This window comes from Lates calcarifer, linkage group LG7_1 (assembly GCF_001640805.2).
Source record: "Lates calcarifer isolate ASB-BC8 linkage group LG7_1, TLL_Latcal_v3, whole genome shotgun sequence".
Classification (NCBI taxonomy): Eukaryota; Metazoa; Chordata; class Actinopteri; family Centropomidae; genus Lates; species Lates calcarifer.
The window spans coordinates 8490222-8509643 of NC_066839.1; the positions used below are offsets into that span (position 1 = coordinate 8490222).

General features: G+C 41.0%; 1 protein-coding gene across 1 annotated transcript; it reads right to left on the reverse strand.

The window, feature by feature from the left end:
• Positions 1 to 326: 326 nt before the first annotated feature.
• LOC108895952 (apolipoprotein B-100-like) lies at positions 327 to 18758 on the reverse strand. Its single transcript, XM_051072073.1, is given in 35 exon segments — positions 327 to 392; positions 5015 to 5479; positions 5581 to 5767; positions 5855 to 5966; positions 6063 to 6609; positions 6611 to 6793; positions 6795 to 6946; positions 6949 to 7093; positions 7096 to 7182; positions 7184 to 11749; positions 11751 to 12109; positions 12355 to 12728; positions 12817 to 12926; positions 13011 to 13171; positions 13515 to 13687; positions 13775 to 13985; positions 14096 to 14226; positions 14314 to 14496; positions 14930 to 15006; positions 15008 to 15136; positions 15230 to 15397; positions 15492 to 15647; positions 15649 to 15696; positions 15804 to 15983; positions 16072 to 16267; positions 16375 to 16586; positions 16676 to 16822; positions 16905 to 17019; positions 17155 to 17599; positions 17708 to 17793; positions 17906 to 18030; positions 18183 to 18305; positions 18307 to 18336; positions 18438 to 18602; positions 18738 to 18758. Coding segments are annotated over 35 exon segments (10635 nt in total).
• Between the last annotated feature and the right edge of the window lie 664 nt (positions 18759 to 19422).

Consider the following 19422-nt stretch of genomic DNA (forward strand, 5'->3'; position numbering starts at 1 on the left):
GATGCTTCTGACTAATAAATCTGACCCATGTGAACAAAAGATAAAACGTGGAAAAATGATAATGAAGGGAAAGCAATTAATAAAAGAGGTTTTGCATTAATTAGCACCTATAAGAGTGAGTTGAAGGAATTAATATTTCAAATTAAACCTGATTTATCTAATTTGACATGGAGACATCCCAATGTCTTTAAGGCCTGATCGAATCTTGCTGGTTACTTTGTTTGGACTGCTGTGGACTTATACAGGATTAGCTGGAGCCTGACCCATCATTACTTTTGGAGCACTCAGCAAATTCAACTCACCTCTATGATTGTAGTGCTACAGTGTCAGTGATGTAAGTAGGTGTCATAACCACTGGACTTGGTACAAATCAGGTAGATAGGATGCTTCCACTGAAATACAGAGAATGGCACAGAGAAGAGATTAAAATCATTGGTCATATTTTCAAATGGTCAACATAACTTTAATTGACAAAGATAAATAAACAGATAATGAAGATTTACTGCATGACACAAGGATATTAGTACAATTCAACATACTGAACAATACAGTACAGGGCTGCAACTGAGGATTATTTTCATTTGCAGTTAATCTACTGATTATTTAATCAATTAATTTACTAACAGCCTTGTCTAAACAAACAATGGTTAAAAGTGTCATGAGGAATTATGATTATTACTTGTTTACTTCACCAGCAATCCACAGCCTCTCAGTTTGCTAACATATATGCTGAATAAGCTTATATTTGTGAATATGGAGCAAACGTGGCAGTTACACCTAGGTTTAGCTAGGTGTACCTAATAATGGACACTGAGTGTAGATTTAACAAAGAGGGACTACACATTTTTCTATCCAGTGCCAATTCACAACACTAACAGCATTTTCTGTAACAACCATACAATAATTTGACAGAAAGCTACAACCCAAAAAAAACAATTCAAACTTTAACTTAATCAGTTTAGATAGCAGTAAGTATCTCAGCTTTCTCTTAGCTAGCACTGTAAAAGGCTCAGACAACTTTTATGCCTGACTTTGAGAGGAAAAGTCTGTGCTGTAATATTGGAACTGCTCATGCCAGCTACTGAGGCTATGAAGCTTAGAATTTGTGTTAGCAAAGTAGCTAGCTTAGATGCTAACTCACCTGGCATGTCCATCCATGCGCTGTTGTGCTAGAGTCAGAGTAGCGCATGGCTAATGTGTTGTGTCATGCTAGCTAACGTCTCTACAAGCATCTTACAAATGAGTGTTTGTTTTGAATTTGTGAGTTTTTACACTCATCTCGTGCATTTTATTTTGATTGGAAACTTTATTGATATCTGTATAGTATGTTTACACTCGTGCTATGTTGACAATGTAAAGTAGGTTTATTGTTTCAACAGGCTAACTAAATGTAACTTAGCCCCAACCTGTGCCTCATGTGGTATGCAGAGCAATTTTATTTCATGTGTGTTTGTTGGTTTATGTTTTTGTATGTTGATATAAACTGTGCAAAATAAGACACCATAATAATACATACAATCAACTTTAACAGAAGTTGTGTGACAATTAAACAATTAAATCAAGTATTATATGAGGAATGTCACTTACAGGATGCAGACAACACAAGGTTGGAGGCAGTAAACAACAAGGGCAATGAGGCAACATACATAGACACTTAATAAGGTTAAGTGGTTGCACCTGAGTGGGGTGTTTCCCCAGTCTTGGCAGAGGTGCTTGTTTTGTTGTTTTTTGCGAGAGGTGTGGTCATGTGACCCATTTGGCCATTTGTTGTTGAAGATAAGTCATTTTTGATATCAATAACGTTAGACAAAGCCATTATTAACTAGACCAATGTTTCTCCTACTATGACATATGACAACGCCTTGCATTAAGAGGGCCTTTGGGCCATTACACAACCACTTTACAACTGTAATCTCAAGGGCTTTGTCACAGTAAAGGTGGTGGTTAACATCAGAACAATTATGTAGGTTAATGTAGAGTCCTGGTTGCATTTAACCTCCACTTTGCAGAACTGGATATTGCAGGACTATTGTTGGGCATGCTGGTCTTTATACCAGAAGTTTTTCCATGGTTTTTCCAGTTAGTAGGTGTGAGTGATTTCATCACTGAATACTAAAAAGCATTACTTAACCATTAAAGAAATGTGTATCCTAGCAGTCTCACGTCTAGAGTATATTTTCCAAGTGTGAAGAGTGGTCCTTGCTTTACTGTTGAAAAGCTAGAATAACTTTTATGCATGCTGTTGGATAAGAAAGTGAGTATTGTGATGGACCCATGTGATGTAGTTTGGTATTGTAGTATTGGTATCAGAGGTGGGAACATTCTGAGTTTGAGCTGTCCCACGTAGAGCAGACAAGTACAGTTTTGAAACAAGTGGTTATGTGTAAGTTAATGCCTGTATATACTCTCCAGGCATGTCGTACACAACAGCACAACATCAGTATTGCTTTTTAATTAATAATAAACTAATATCAGTTGGCCTAGATTTCAGTGTTGCCAGAATTCATCACGCATGTTGCAGCTGACTGTTGTTTACTAGGTGTTCATTGCATAACAGTTTATAAGAGGAGCTGGCAGTTGCTGTGTGACTTCAGTAACATCATATTGTTTGTTCACGGATATTTCTCAGCAGAAAAAAGTCTGCATAGAGTATAAGTTGAAACTGTTCTCTGAGGTGCATTTTATTACTCTGTCTGCAGCACCCTGAAAACACTGCCCTACCTCTCACTCACTGGTATCATCTGGTATCTTCAGGAAGTACTTGATACCATGTTCCAGTACTGTTAAGGAAAGACGGTCAGGGATCAAAGGTTTCAGTTTCTGAGAATTTGCCTCAAAGGTTCAGTCAGAGGTTCAGCTGGGCTAGACTTGCCTAGTCTTTTTATTATATTTATTTCAACCATGTTGATGGAGTTAAAACCGCACTGCCAGCTTCAACCAACAGAAACTGGGATTACATAGTTCAGCACAAACCAACAAGACCATCAGCTGTATGAATTGGAGGTCTGATCAGGTTTAAATATAACTATGAAGCTCATATTTTTCAGTTACCCATTCATCTTGAATATGTCTCTTCAGCCATGGTTGGCTTGAAAAGAGCTGACAGGTTTTAAGAAAGTTAAATTAGTATGCAGAACCAAATTTGCTGATAATCAGTTTACATAATATATTTTTTGCCATAGTCGAAGTTGCCTGTCGAAGCCAAATTCAGGGTTTTACAGAATTATATCCTACCATTGTGTGTGATGAACATTATGTTTTAAAAACTATAGGGGCATGACACAGGCAGCCACATTAGGCATAGTAATCAACCCCCCCACCCCACCCCAGAAACACAAAACTGACTGATCCATCAACATGTTGTCTCTGAAAAAACAAGTCATATATCAGCAGCATTGTAGTTTACAATGAAGATGTTCCAGTGACCCCCACTGTTTGCTCAGTGATACTACATCTGTGTGCCTTTAGGCTTGTTTGTGTGTCTGATATCCTCTGAGAGCAAGTGTGCAACTGTTTTTCAGCTGAGTTTCAGACAGAGTGGTCATACTCTATTTGCTTTTTTTTTTTTTTTTTTTTTAATGCGGATCTATTGGGAAGTGAAAATTTATTGGGGATCTATTGGGGAACTATTACTTTAGCTGAAAAATAAGGGTCATGTCATCTCAGTTACAGTACTTCTCAGATGTAGTATGTCTCTCCTTCCCCCATGTCACTCACCAGTCTTGTATGTCACTTTGCAGTCACTGAAATTTAACCTCACAGGTAGAAACCCTGACCAGTGATGAGGTGGTTGTATATACTGTAAAGCTAACCTGATATCCTTTGCTCAGCTGCATGCTGGGCTTTTTTTGCTTATCAAAACTACTTATGTAACAGGGAGATGCGGCCACAGATTTAACATTGTTTTGTTTTAATGTTATTTTTAAGCAGTGAACTTGTTTTTGACCCACACATACTGATAGATATATGTGAATCAACTCATATCTTGTCTGGGTTATAACGTACAGTTTTGTACCCTCCTCATTTCAGCTGTATTGTCATTTTACTTTACTACTAGAATGAAACATAGCCTGTGCAAGATGTTCAACTTGTAGTAACTGTTCATGCATTCATACATTGTGGTTTATAAACATGAGAAACTGGTGTCTGTGAAGAGAGACATATGTTAGTGTCTTTGGGGAAAACAAAGGGCTGCTGCACAGTGCTACTCATTAGACAGACTTTATTTCACACCATCATCAAACACATCAAACAAATATACTTGAATGGTCTACAGATTGTTATATGTGCATTGTTGTAATAGCATTATAATATGCTCATTTACTATTTTCCATCTATTTTTAAACAAAACCAATCATGGTATTTTATGTTAATGATTTTTTTTCCCATTTACCTTTTAAATAAAGCTGAACAGGTTTTGAACAGTTACACCTTTATATTTAAATAATACTGTACCCATTCATTTCAATCTTTTAACTCACTGGTGAAGGAGGAATCAAAGCATTATCTCAAGCTTTGTACCCTTAACTTTTACATAAGACCTGTAGTGAGCAGGAGCCTGCTGCAGATAGTTAGTAACAGTGTTTTTACATTGATTCACTACAGATCTGAAAATATCCAGAAGGTAATTAATCACGTTATTAATAGACTCAGTGTCCACAGGTGTGTTTGCGTACTTGGTGATTGTTTTCATTAACCATACATGTTTGTCATAGAGAGCATTAATGTAGACAGTGACGGCATCGAGGACATCACACTTTAGGGTGTTATCAACAAAGTCCTGAGTTTTGTCAACAAAGAATTTCAGGGTGTCACTCAGTTTATCCAGGAACATATCCAGACTCTCTATGTGCTTCAAAAAATCCACAATAACATTAGACATAGTCTTCACTTTGTCCCTAATCTGATCAACTATTTTGGCCCCAGCCATGATATCTCCAACAGGCACTGTGACCTGAATTTTACCGATCATACAAACTATGATGTTGAAAGCATACTCTACATTAACACTTACCATATTCATTGCCTTCTCTAGCATAGTGGTGATGCTGGTGGTCAGCTTATTGAGCACCTCAATGAGAGTGGTCGTCTCATCAGAGCCAGGCAGTTTGACTTGGGTCTCTCTCAGGACCTTAATGGCTGCATCCAAGAACACTTGAACAGTCCTCTGGTACTGAACAACAGTGTTCCTAAAGAGGATAGACACCTGGCTCATATGTGGGGCATGGTTGTTTGCAATGTTGTGGGCCTCCTCGATATAATAAATAATAATATTCTTCAGCTGAGCAGCATATCTGAACAGTTGGTATTTCTCAGCAAAGTTAGACAAACAAGAGGTGATGGCTGGAAGTTTTTCCTTCAGTCCACTGAGCATGATGTCTGGAGCATCCATGTTGATGGACATCTTAAGATTCATTTTTTGAGTATCCTTGACAGAAGCTCTGATGGTAAAAATATCAACATCCTTCCCAGGATCAGACTGTTTAACAGAAAAAAAACCCCCAGAAAATTAGGTGTAAATTCTTGATCATCATCATCATGCAAATATAAAAAATATCAGATAAGATGTCATATCCTTACAGCATAGCGACCATAAAGCCTGGCATTCATCTGCGATGGGACCCTGCCATGGAGCTGAAGACCCAGGAAGCCAGTCGATGGAATCGAAATTGTAGCACTGATTCCATCTTTGTGGACAACATGACGCAAGTTCACATCAGTGAAGGCAGGGCTGGTTATGTCCACATTTAGTGTGAGACGGAAGTCACTGTAGAGACAAGGAGGGATGGTCACTGGTCAAATTACATGATAAAACCCAAAATATGTTATACACAAAGCTTGTTGAAAGTGTTACCTCAACGTATGGGAAAGAATATGTTGAATATCCACAGTCAGATCAGTATGGGTGAAAACACCCTTCCCAGTCAGGCTTAGACCACCTTGTTCAAAGTTTATGGTAATGGAAGCTGTTGAAGCAGATTGATTTTGGTTAAACCTTGCAGTGGTGCTTTTTTATTTTAAATGCTACTGTATTTCATTCTATGAAAAAAAAAAAAACTTACAGTCTAGGTCATATTCCAAGAGGACAATCACAGAGGTGGCAGAGGACTTAAAGGTGACTTTGAACGTAGGAGCATTGCCCTCGACTTCTGCTGCCAGGTTTGTGGTGTACAGTGGGCTCAAAAACTTGGTGTTGGTAGAGATTTTCTGCTTGGCAGGTGTCACTTCAGCAACAGTTTTCTCAAAGATGGTGAGTTCACCCAGGCTGCTCGGCTGAGAGATACCAATCTCAATATCAGCAGCCAAGGAAGACATTGGTGCAAAGTCAATGGTTGCCTGGGCAATGTGTTTCCCATTGGTGTTGAAATTGAACACATTTGCCTCGTTGTTGCCAGTATACTTAAGCACTGCATAGACACGGCTCAGGGAGACTTCAAATGCAAGATTTTCATTTACATCCATGCCAATGACTTTGTTGGTGCCACAGTTAAGCTTGGCATCAGCAATAATCTTGGAGGTGGAGCGTAGACCATCATTGTTCAGATACAGATTAACCTCATTATCAGTGACTCCCAAAACTAGATAGTCATCAAGCACTGTGCCGTCCATGATTTGCTCTGGTGGATGACTCCATGGAAATATCCTCAAAGGTTCCTTCCAGCTTCAGACTGTGGTCAGCCTCGGCCTTTCCAACAGCCTTGATCACAGGGATGTTGAAGTCACCCTTCATCCTCATGGTGGAAACAGCACTTGCTTTGGTTTTGGTGTCTGCAACCAGATTTTGGTTTGCTTGCCAGACTGAGTATAGGCAAGACAATCTTTGCAATAGTAGCCACAGCAACTGCAGGTTCAAATGTCTCAGTATTCATACTGATGGTGCTGTCATGAGTGCCTTCAATGTGATGATTTTCGAGGGACAAGGAATTAGCCAACTTGATTCCTCTTTAGTGGTCAGACTGGTGGTACCATCAAGTTTGGCTTTTAGACCCTCAAACACAGAGGCTGTGGTAGCTCCCAGCCGGAACACTAGATCATCTTCAGCATACAGTCCAGCATTGACATTCAGATTGATGATGGCAGACTTGAAAGGACAGGTTCTGTGATCAGGTTACCCACAGAGGGAATCTGGATCAGACCCATCACATCAACAAAGGGGGATGCTTGGCTTTTTTGATAAACCAATCTTGGCATCCACATTAACAGTCTGCTCAGTGGTAGTCAAAATGTTTTTCAGCCCAGTTTGGTCATACAAGTCAAGATCACTAATGGCTGGGGTATGGAAGTCAACAAATGGAATCTCAATCTCAGGAATGCTGATGGGCCTAGTCAGGAAATCAAGGTCTGCCTCCCCTTCTATGGCTGTAAGAATGGCAGCCTCCCTCTCATTGTTGTCTACAGTGAATCTCCAGAACAGCTTGTGCTGATTAAAACGGGCCAGAGCCACAGTGTTGATATGTTGTTTGTCAGACCTGAAGGTTGCAGAGTAATCATTCTGTAGATCAATTTTGGCAGTAAGAGCATCATTGAAATTGACCCTGGTGTTTCCTTTATTCTGAAAGCTGAACACAACCTCTCTGGGATGGACAACAACATCAATCACATTGTTTAAGGCTCCATTGACAATACCAATTAGATCTGTGTTGTGTGTTGCCTTCAGCTCAAGATTCATGTCATGCAGATTGGCATTTACTGATCCCACAAAAAGGCTGTTTTTAACAATGGGGCCTTCGGCTTCAGAACGAACATCAAACTTGAAATAGTTAAAGATGACAAAGTCAGCACTCAGGGTCTGTCTCATCTTCAGAAGGAATGTATCAGTGTCACTGTTGAATTTCAACTTGAATGTACTTGGATTAACTGTGACTTGCAGTTCACTCTTATGCGTACTGTCATGAGAGTTGAAGGTTGTATTACCCTGGTTTCCAATAGTTATTGTAATAGATGTGCCTTCCTGACGGGCCACACATTTTTGTGTCACCGATGTCTCACCAGCGAGGTCCACAATGGGGAGGTTGACCACATGTTTATAGGAAGTGTCAATAGTGGCAGATAAACCACTCATGGTAGCCAAGAAAACTTCATTTAAAAGCTCAGCATTATAAGGTGCTGTGGCAACTTTTAATGTGGTCTTGCCTGAGGCCTGGGCAGAGAAGTCAGAAAAAGTCACAGATGCGTGATGGTCCACTGAGAGAAAATCATGAGTGAACTTAATGGTCTCAGCTGCAATCAGACGATGGCCCTTGGGAAGAGCAACGTGAGCAGTGGAATCTAGGTTGAAGTTAAGGATTTTAAAGCTGATTGATGTGCCTTGAGAAGTCAGAAAAGCTGTCAACTGAGGAGTCTCATCTACGTCAACAGAGGTTTGGACTTCAGCAGCATTCCTCATAAAGTAAATGGGGGTGTTGACTTTTATCTCATAACTCAATTTACCAAAGCCTGGAACTGTCATCTCACTAGGAATGACTGACAGCTCAAATGGTGGGAGTTGGAGAGTCTTAACAAGTTTCTCTTCTGGAATGCGAGGCAGAGTGGGGAAGGAGAACTCAGGTACAGTAATTGCAGGAAGTGAAAATTCAGGCAGGACAGGAAAATAGTCCATAGTCAGGCCTCCAAACAAGGAGCCCATATCAAACATATTCAACTCAAAGTTGAGAATGAAATCAATCAAGTCAATGATTCTCTGTTTAATGCCACTAGTTGAGATGATAGTTGCTTGCACAGTATGGAGCCCAAAAACAGTGAACTCAGGGATGTCCAGCTGTGTTGGGATTTCAAACTGTCCAAGCTTATCCATGCGGAATGTCATGGACGGTACAACAAGATCAGTGAGAGGGATGGTGAAGGATGGCATGATCAACTCAGCTTTCTTCAGTTCTGTAATTAGACCATCAATAATCTGCTGAATCTCATTGATGATTTTTTGCTCAGGTAGAAAGTCCTTAATCATCCTAACCATACTGGAGAACATATCAGTCATGATGGTTGTTACTCTCCTGTAGCACATGCTCACGAAGCGCAGATAAGAGGTAATCTCATCTTTGACATCCAGTTTAGTAACTTTTTGTTTTGCAAGTTCAGCAAACGTCTTAAGGTTATCCAGCACAACTTCATCAATGACATCCTTCACAGATTTAATTATTTCTGCAATCTTGATTTCTCTCAGGCGTTCTATGAGACTTCTAACAGATGATGAGACAACATTGACGAAATCTCTTGTTGCCTCTAGTTTCTCGGAGATTTCAAGAGTCCTGATCAGCTCATTCAGGTAAGCTGTGTACTCAGCAAAAATTTGATTGGCATAATCCACAAAGTCATTGTAATCCATTGAGTTCAGCTTTTGTACAATAGTTTCAATGTACATATTCAGCTGTTGAATTATATCCTTGACCTCAGTTGATTTCAAGTAGTTGATAATGCCCTGGAAGACCTGCATGAATTTGGTAGGTATGTCTGCATCCTTCACCATGTTGAATACAGCTGTAATGGTTTCCTCAATTTTGAACTGTTTGATGAGCTCCACAGCTTTTTCCAAGACAGCCTGAACCTTTTTGTCAGCCTCAAACTTTACAATCAACTCCCTCATCTTGGCATAGAATGTATTGATCTTACCCAGGATGTCAAGGTCCTGAATCATATTCCTAATATAATCTGTTGCCTCATTGAGAATCTTTGTGGGAATCCTACTAACAACTGTGTCAATGAGAGGTTTGAAGTTGATAGATGAAATGAATCTCTTCAGCTCACCAACAAATTGCTGCATGTCAAAGGTTTCAATTATTTGTTTCATATATCCCATGACTGTCTGTATTTTGGCCTTGATTTCATACTTGGCATCAATATCTTGCAGGAATGCAATGCTGCTGCCCTTCAGTTTTTCAAAGTCAATCTGCTCGACCATCTCTCTAATGGTATCAATCATATACACAATCATAGACTTGATGTCATATTCTTCGTTAAAAGCATTTAGCTGTTGCTGGATATTCTGAATGATGGTTTCAGGGAAGGTGCCACTAACAATAATCTCCTTCATCATAAGGGCAAAGTTTTGGATGTAAGCACTGACATCAGCTAGCAGTTTTTCAACATTAACCTTCAGGTTTCTCAAAGAGGTCTCTACATCCTCCATGGAGATGGCATATTCTTGGGTAAAATCACTGAAATACTGCTTCAGTTGATTTACCTTGCCCTCTATATTGAGTTGAGAAACAAAGTCACTTACATGCTGGGGAAGAGTCTCAAGTTTAGCCCTTATCTGCTCGTTGTTGATGTAGTCTTGTAGCACCTCTGCAATACGCACAACAAAGCCCTTGATGCTTTCCAAGAGGACGGGCAGATTTTCAAATAGAGGGATCTGAATTATATGACTGTCTGTGTTCTTGTCATACTTGAGGAAGCCAGAGATGGTGAATTCCTGGTTGTCTGTGGAGACTGTGTTGAGGATATTTGTGAGGATGGTGCCAGAAACCTCAAGTCCAGTTCTCTCAGCGGTATTGTAAACACTCACATCCTGACTGAAGATATGCTCATTCAGTTCAGACTTCAGTTTAGACCTTATTCTAAAATTGGTCCTCTGCTCTTGGAGTGACAGAACAGTATCCATGTTGTTATCAATAATAGTCTGAAGGGCAAAACCATTATCTAGCTGCTGGGTTACAGATGCTCTGCATTCATGTGAGCTAGCAAAAGCCAGGGGTTGTGTTCGAAGGAGGAACTTGCCATAGAGCTGGGCACTGTGCTTTCCATACATGGTGATGTCTCCATCAGCATTGAAGATGGCATCAAGGTTGAAATCAAAAGGAACAATGCTGCAGCGGATGGTGTGATCAAAGCGTATTGGCTGTGAGTTGAAACGGGCGTCGTTGGTGATCCTGGCAGCAAGGCCGATAACTTCAAGCTCAGTGTTTTGGTTCATGTGAGTTCCAAAGAATTTTCCAGTGGTGCTGCACTTAGCGTTAGCAGTCATATCAGCGTAATTTACCTGATAGGTGTGCGTGATCTCTTCCCCACCATAAATGGCTTTCAGGCTTCCAGTCATGTCTATCTTGTAAAGCTCTGCCTGCAGCTGAGCCTCGTTAATGAAGTTGGCAGCCAGAAGTTTCAGGTTGTTATTAGCATTTGCAGAAGCAGTGTAAGGTTTCAGGTCGATGGTGATATCATGAGTGTAAGAGGCATACTCACTTGCTGTGGCTTCAGCCTTTGAGTTGAAATCTAGGCTAGAAAGAGTAATTATTAAAGTGTTGGCATTATCAACCTTGATGTCACGCATTGCAGCCTTGTTGGTAATGGATAAAGTAGCTCTTGAAGCATCAAGCCCAGCATCAAAGGTGTTTTCCAGGGACAGGGGGCTCTGCACGGTGGTTGTTCCACTTGTGGTCAAACCATCCTTGTTCATCCTCAGAGTAGCCTTGTGAGTAGCCTCATTCTCAAGAAGCTTCACAGTGGCATCGCTGTTTACAGCCAGACCATTGACATCAAGAGAGGCAGTCAGCAGAGAGTAAACACGGTTTTCAGAGTGGTCTGCATTTGTCTCAATCCTCATGACAACTTCACCGGCACTAGCAGATGCTTCAGCCTGGTTGCGAATCTTCATGCCAAGAGCAAGGGCATTAGCATCACATTTCAGTGACAACTTGCTGTCTTTGAAGGAAAGCTCAGCAACATGGGTCAAGATGTCTTCAAAGGCATTGGTGTTAGACACAACTGAGAATTCACCATTGGCAAGGGATGCTGCAATTGTGTTCTGGGACCTTAACAATTGTGGAGTCAAACTGAACAGAAGAATCAATCTTTGCTTCTGGCCTCAATGGGAAGATAGTAAATGACTGGGTTGAAATGGTCTTGCCGTACATGGGTCCTGCCTTGAACATTCCCTCAAAGTTGCTATCAGCAGAGATTTCTTCAGTGTTGATTCCAGCCATACCTGTGTGCTCCAGTGCAAAATTGAGACCAAATGGACTTGTGGCTTCAATCTTACTGCTTGATCTCAAATTCATTTTGTCAGTGACAGTTGCATCCTCGATTATACTAACACTGGCTTCAATGAATTTATGGGCCAAAGAACTTTTCAACTGGGCCTTAATGGAATCGGTGACAGCCAATATTCCAGAGCCTAAATAAAACACAAAAGAAGAAAAGATGCATAGTGTGATTACTTTTTGGCAAAACCTTGGGATTCATTTATACAATATACCTTACAGAAATATGCACAATCCACTAGCTTAATGCAGTTTTACCAGAGATCATTTAGCTGTGTTACTGAAATTAAGTCAAATTGTTTCACATCAGTGGGAGTAGAAAACTGTGACAGAAAAGTGTTCCACCAAGAGTGAGCAACACATATTTACTCTAAAATACCTTCAATCTGCATTGAGAGGATGTCAAATGGGGAGGTTCCTTTTACAGCAAACATAGCTGAGTAACTTGGTGTTTCCACAACATCTTTGCCGGCAGCCATTGAGGCCTCCATGTCATACAGGTTGCTCTTCATCAGAGTTGAAACCTCAGCTTTGCCAAAAAGAGGAATAGAGAGTGTAAGGCTCTCAGGGACAACAAGATCTGGGATTGGAATCTCCATGGAGATGATTTCCAGTCCAAACTGGGGTAGAGATACACTAGGTGTGGTCAAAGCTGGTGGGAAGTTAAGCTCCTCTGTTGACTTTCCTCCAAGAGGAAGAGGGATAGCAATGGTGAAGCGCTCATTGTTGAAGTGGTACACAGCCTTTGCCTCACTGTTAAAATGACAAAAGTAAAATGCATGAATGTTTTGGAAAAAACTCAGACCATTTACACATGTACCATGGAGTTTATCACACTTACGTATTCAGGAACAGTGTCTCTGGCAGGGAAATCTCAGGCATATCAGGTACTCTGAAGTTATGAAGGTAAGGGATATCAGCACCATATCTTTCCATGTAGTTGTTTGCTGCCTAAAAATGACAAGCATTGTTTTATGGATGCTTCACATTTTTACCCAAGAAAACTTGAATAATTGTTAAATCCAAGACTCGTACCTCCACAAACTTCTTGAAGATGTGACGGACTTTCATGTCAGTCTGTCCCACCTGTGTGTCAAGAAGCTGGTTGCCATACTTCTCGTAAATATCAGTAATTGGCATGATGATGGCCTCAGTCTTCACATCAGACTTGAATTCAACCTCAATCTTGCTGGCATCTGCAACAGTGGAGATTAATGAAACCTACTCTATACAGAATAACATTTTGCATCTTCTCTCAAGCTGGCAGGTTTGCAACTAAAATAAATTTGGTTTTGGTGACTGATAACAGAAATCTTTTAAGTCTTCATTCTGTCTCAGTAATTACCCCTCAAATAGAGTCACCTTTAAATGGCCATCAGTACCATATATTGGTTTTGGCCACATATTTGAGTTCCAAATTTTAACCATAATTCATACAATGGAGGCTGTGATGTGACTTTACAAGCAACTGTCTAAGAAGTAACTATTAAATAAATATTTATCATTGTAAAAAAAAGGTGTAACTGGAAAAAACATTACCATATTTCATTGCAATCTTCTGCTCACTGGTGGCTTCCATGAACTTGATTTCACTCTTAAGCTGCATTTCCATTTCTTCATCACGCTTAATGTTAGCTGTGACGGTGGCATCAGCATTGATTGAGGGGACAAGAAGCTGGACTTGCAGCATACCTTCCTTCATGGCCTTCAGACTGAAATATGTATCAGTTAGTCAGTGTAATCTCAGTGATGTGGGTGACATTATGTTATTTCATGAGGACTTATGATTGATTTCTTACTTGGCACGGCCAACCAGAGAGAGCTGAGGGATGTTCTTGTTTATTAGGTCCAGAGAGATGGAGTGAGTTCCTTTGCCCTTGGTGTTTCCATCGACAACACCCAGTCTGAGTCCAGCCTCCACATCGTAGTCAGGAATCTGGATGTCAGCTGTGATGACATTCTTCCTTCTGTTATATTTCATGACTGCTCTGGCTTCAGTGGGGTCTGCACCTGTTGTCGGCCAACCAATAGATTCATATTATACAACACCACTAAACTTCAGAGCTTTTCCAAATTGCACAAGCAATAAGATGACAAGATTTTTCAATATTGTACACTACCTTCAGCCCTGAGAATGAACTTAACAGAGTCAACCTTCTGCCGACCCTCTTCTCCCTCCCTGAGGAGCTCGTAGGCAACAGTGGCTGTGTACTCAGTGACCTCACCAGTAGGGTGGAGCTCCACAGCAAATCTATGAAAATTCATTCATTTATTGCTTAGTTAAATTAGTTCATTTGAGATAACATTACTTGCTGGTGGTTTAGAAAATCTTGCTCACTTGCTGTCTCCAGTGAAGGGGAAGTATGGGGCTGTCTCTTGAGAGAAAGCATCAGTGTACTGCAGAGCTGTGCAGTATTTCATTCCAGCGAAGACAGGAGTGCACTCACTAACATCAACCTTGTCCATCACCACAGGGGGGATGGTCTTCACCTCTGATCCAGTCACTGCCACCAGGCTGTTTCTATGTGGGAAAGTTAAAAGGATAGCAGCGTAAGATTGCGTTATGTGATTCTTCTTATTCGTTTAAGGCCAAAATCCTACATGAAGGCACATGCAGCTTCGTCTGGAACAACTTATTGGCTTTTTTTAGTAAGTTAAGTTAATCATTATCATATCCTCTGTAGGCACAACTGCTCCTACTCTTTATTTGTCTTGAGTGTCTTGAAATACTCAATATTTTGTCCATTTTCAATGACTGTCACTATCCATTTTTACTTTTGTTGAGCTAACAGTTATTGTACTGTACACTTAATAGTGTACAGTACAATATTCTCCTAGTAGCTGTTGACTTATTGATATCTCTATTGCTGACAATGCTGGCACTTGAGTCCTGATTTATTGTACGTAGGACATAATCTTGTTACATGTGATCATGGCCTAGATAACCTTCTTACGTCATTTTGATGAGCTTGGTAGGTCTCAATGGTGCAGGGATGGTCAGCTTGACATTGTCACGTTCCATGGAGATCTTTGGCACTGAGCCCACTCTCATGGAAAATGTTGGTGTGCATCTCTAATCCAGAGTTGACAAATTCAGGGATGTGGGAGCCAACCTGAGTTACAAACTCAATGCCAGCGGAGGGCATGAAGGCAACTTCACTCTGTACAGAAACATAGGATAAGTGTGAACAGCTGTGTTGATGCTGTGTAACAACCATAGAGTTAGCTGGCATGTGAAACACATGGATAATTACCATGTCACGAGCAATCTTAAGTCCACCCTTGATTCCAGGGGTGAAAGTACCAGACAGTGCAATCCTCAGAGGCACACCAGTTATAGTAGGCAGGAAGAATTCATTGTCCATGAAGATGTAATGGGCGAAGACTGTGTTGTCAGCCTTAGTCATCAAAGCCTTCATTAGCTGTGGCAGAAAAAAAACCCATAAAACACAGATGTAATCTAGACAAATAACAAAATCTGTTAAACATTTAAATAGAAAATAATTTTTTACTTACATCACTAGGGAACATCTTGAACATGCTGTCAATCATCATGGCAGCAGAGTAGGCCATCTCTGTGACTTCATTGGTCCTCAAATAACCCAGCTCATTTCCCAGAAGTCTCAGGTAAACCATTGCCTCAGGAGACTGGTTGGTCTTCAGTTCCCTCATCCAGTTTGTTGAGGTTGCGTCCAATCTCCCTCATCAGGTTCTGGGAGGCCTAAATATGTAAATGTCCATTTTGTGTTACTGAATTCATCACCGTTTGTGAAAATCCAACCTCATAATCCATAGATACATTTAATGTATACAGATCTCTCTGAATACCTGTCTCTTCATCCTGTCCTTCTTCAGAGCAGGCAGCATGTTCTGCAGGAACTCATTGACTCTGAGTGGCATGTTGTCAGAGACAAAGTACATTGTCTTCAGGGCAGTGTCAGGGAAGAATCCATTCTCTCCAAACAGGGCATCAACAGTTGGCTCAAATCCTTTGCCCTCCATACCAATCTGTAAAGGTTACAAATGTATAGCAGTTACTATCACAATTTATATCATTATATTATATTATTTGAATTTAATATCTCAAAATGCTTACCTCCATCATGTCAATGTCATAGCCAAATGCCTTCAGAGTCATTTCAAGCATGACCTCCTTGGGCAGATAGCTGGAACCCTCGAAGATCATGTTGCCCTCCACAGATCCGACCTTGTAGTTTCGAGAGAACTTGAAGGGGTCCATAATTGGCCCGATCTCATTACCCTGCAGGGCATCACGAATCTTTTGTCTCAGTCTGTGGGAAAGCAAAATAAATGTTACAGTTAAACCATGGATGGGGATCAAATCAGGACACAAATGTAAAAATGTATAAATTTAAAGCTGCAACTGCTTAACACTTACTCTTCAGTCTCAGGTGCAGTTGAGGACAAAATGTTGGTAATGTGGGAGATGACAAAGCTCTTGACTTGTTTGTCCTGCTCACTGGGCAAGGCAGCAGCCAGCTGGGCCAGTTCACTTGGCTGGGGGTCCTTCATAAGTACCAGATATGCAGCAATACGCTTTTGCATTGGACTGGCGCTGTCCAAAAGCACCTGCATGAGAACCTCTCTGCCCTGTGACCACAAGAGAAAATAAGTAGTAACAGCAATGAATAAATAATTATCTTATCAATCTGTCAAACCTATGAAATAATCTGACTTGCCTCCTCAGGGACGGGAGTCAGCCTGAACACCTGGATAGCAGCCTGCTGCACAGCCAGGGAAGCTGCAGGTTGGTTCACACACTGGATCACACCGGCTCTTAGTGCAGGACCAGCAGCTGCCATAGCTGGAGCCATGTTTCCAATAACCTAAGATCAAAGGACACGTAAATGTTCTGCTTATGGATGTTGGCAGTCATTTACATTTTTATGAGCAGGGAATGTTACCCACTCTCAATGTCATGAAAGTGTTGTCTTGGTCACCGGAGCAGTCACCCAACTGAGTACCCATGAATTCAGCCACAGAATGAATCTCAGGGATCAGTTTTCCTTCAGCTTTGTAAAACCTGTTTAAGAGAAAATAGTAAAATTAAAACCTAAGGCGTGTGTGTCTTCCTTTATACACAGGATGAAAACATCAGCTAAAATATTATTCAGTGACTTTTCTGTGGAATAAAGTTAACTTGGTTAATTTCACTCACCTCTTGACAACATTGCTCAGGGCATACATGATGGGCTTGCTGGACTTGTATTTGGCCATCTCCAGCAAGTCATTGATCAGGAGGGCAGAGGGATTGGACATGAGTCCCAAAGCAAAAACTGCGGCATCAACCTCGAGTGAAGAGCTGTCTAAGGTCCTGAGGATCTGCATGATGGCACTGCTGCATTCAGGGGTTCCGCACTGGGCCAGAACCTGGTAGGTCAGGACGCGGGACACAGCGATAGCCTCAGGAATGGCGGGACTCAGGGTCTCGGCCTTCATTCCACGGACCATGGTGACAAGCTTGTGGAAGAGGTGGGCCCTCCTCTCACCCTCAGTCTCGGGCAGGTTGGCCAGTTCTCTCAGGAGGTTCAGACCTGCATCTTTATCCTGGACAACACTCTTGTCCTCAACGGCCTCCATGTGAAGACCCTTGACGATGTCACCTATGACACACAAGTAACGTGATTATGATGAGTTACCTTTCATAACCATTTTAAAACTAAAGCTATAAATGAAAAAAAAAAAAACATGAATTAAACAAAGGAGCTTACTGCGATCAAAGACTCTGTCATTGTGAGGAGAGACCTGAATCAGAGTCAGTTCTTGCTTTCCAACATTGGTAACTCCATATTCTCCCCTGTGGAGAGGCAACGCAGGGTTAAAAGTATTGTAGAAACCTCGGGCAAGACATATCAGTACATGTACTTACATAATAGAGCATATAAAATGAACCATAATGTTTGACTTACTTGTGTGAGAAGGGGATGAGGATGTGCTTCTCAGTGCAGGACCCAGAGGTCATGTGTTTCTTCTCATTGTCAAACTTGTAGTTGCAGGACTGGGAGCTTCTGACCAGCTGAGCAAGAGGGTAGTGCTGAAAACGGACAAATCGTGTTGTCATTGTTGTGCCATGTGATGTTTGATTTGTGACTGGCTATATAGCATAGTTGATGAAGTGGATATTTTTTAATCAACTCTCTAAAAATATAATGTTGCCACTTCACACCAATATGTTTAAATTCTTACCATGCCAGAGATAAGAGCCAATGGGCTGGTGTGATCTCTCATCGGGACAAATTTGTCACATCTGGACAGATCCCTGTCCAGGTTGATGTCAGTTGCAATGTCCTCCCTTGCATTGATGGTGTAATATGGTCCTGCACTTGCCGTGGATAGTGGGCTAAAATGGTTGTGAGGAGAGATGTGGGTCATTTCACTGAATGCACATTCTTTTCTGTTCTTACATGACAGAATGAGGGGTGTGTTATTTAGGAGACTTACCATGTTCTTGTTCTTGTCTTCTTCCACCAGAGGCACAGCCAGGGCAGAGATGATGCCCCTCTTGATGTTCAGGATGGTTGTTGTCTCACCATCCTCAGGGTACAGTTTCACATCATACACACCCTCAACCACAACCTTCAGTGGATATCTACAGAAAATGTGGGACTTTTGTGATTAATTCTGTATTTCTTTACGTTACTTGTGTTAATGCAACTGGATGTGACTGTCAAAACTGTCAGTGTAACATACCTCTCCATTTCAGCGGCAAAGGCGTCAGAGCTGGGTGCAGGACCGAAACACAGGGTTGCCCTCTGCGTCCATGTTGACCACCTCACTCAGGCTACAGCCAGTGGTGCGGACGATGAAACTACAAGTCTGAGGCACTTCAATTTCAACCTGTTTTAAAACATTATTGTAGCTTTACCCTGCTTGATATAATTTTGAGGAGAATGATGTACATTAAATTGAAATGAGAACGCTGAATGGTGAAATTTAGCTGTTAAAGCACAATGGCATGTACCTTGCAAGTGGCCTTAGGTCCATTCTTGAGATGTGACGCACCATTTATAGCATTCAAGGACTCAGCTTCATACACGTATTCATACTTGTGGTAGGACTTGTACCTTTGGTTTACTTTTAGAGAAGATGTTGATTTTAAATTAGAGTTGTGTATGATTCAAGTATGAAGTAAAAACACATAAAACACTTAATGAGAATAACAATTCAGCCAAATTACAATATGCATGTGCTAGCACAGGTTATTTAGTTAACATATCAATGTATTGAACTTACACAGACAGGATTCATGCTCCTCTTGGGCATCTGTAAAATAGAAATCAGGAAAATTAGATGCTAAACTTTTTCAAAAGCAACATGATCAAAATTTTAAAAATACTTACAACTCAAGGTAAGTGTGATAAGGAGTAGGGAAAGGCAGAGCTTTGAGTCCCCCATGGTGGACTCTCTCCTTTGAGCTCCTTTGGTG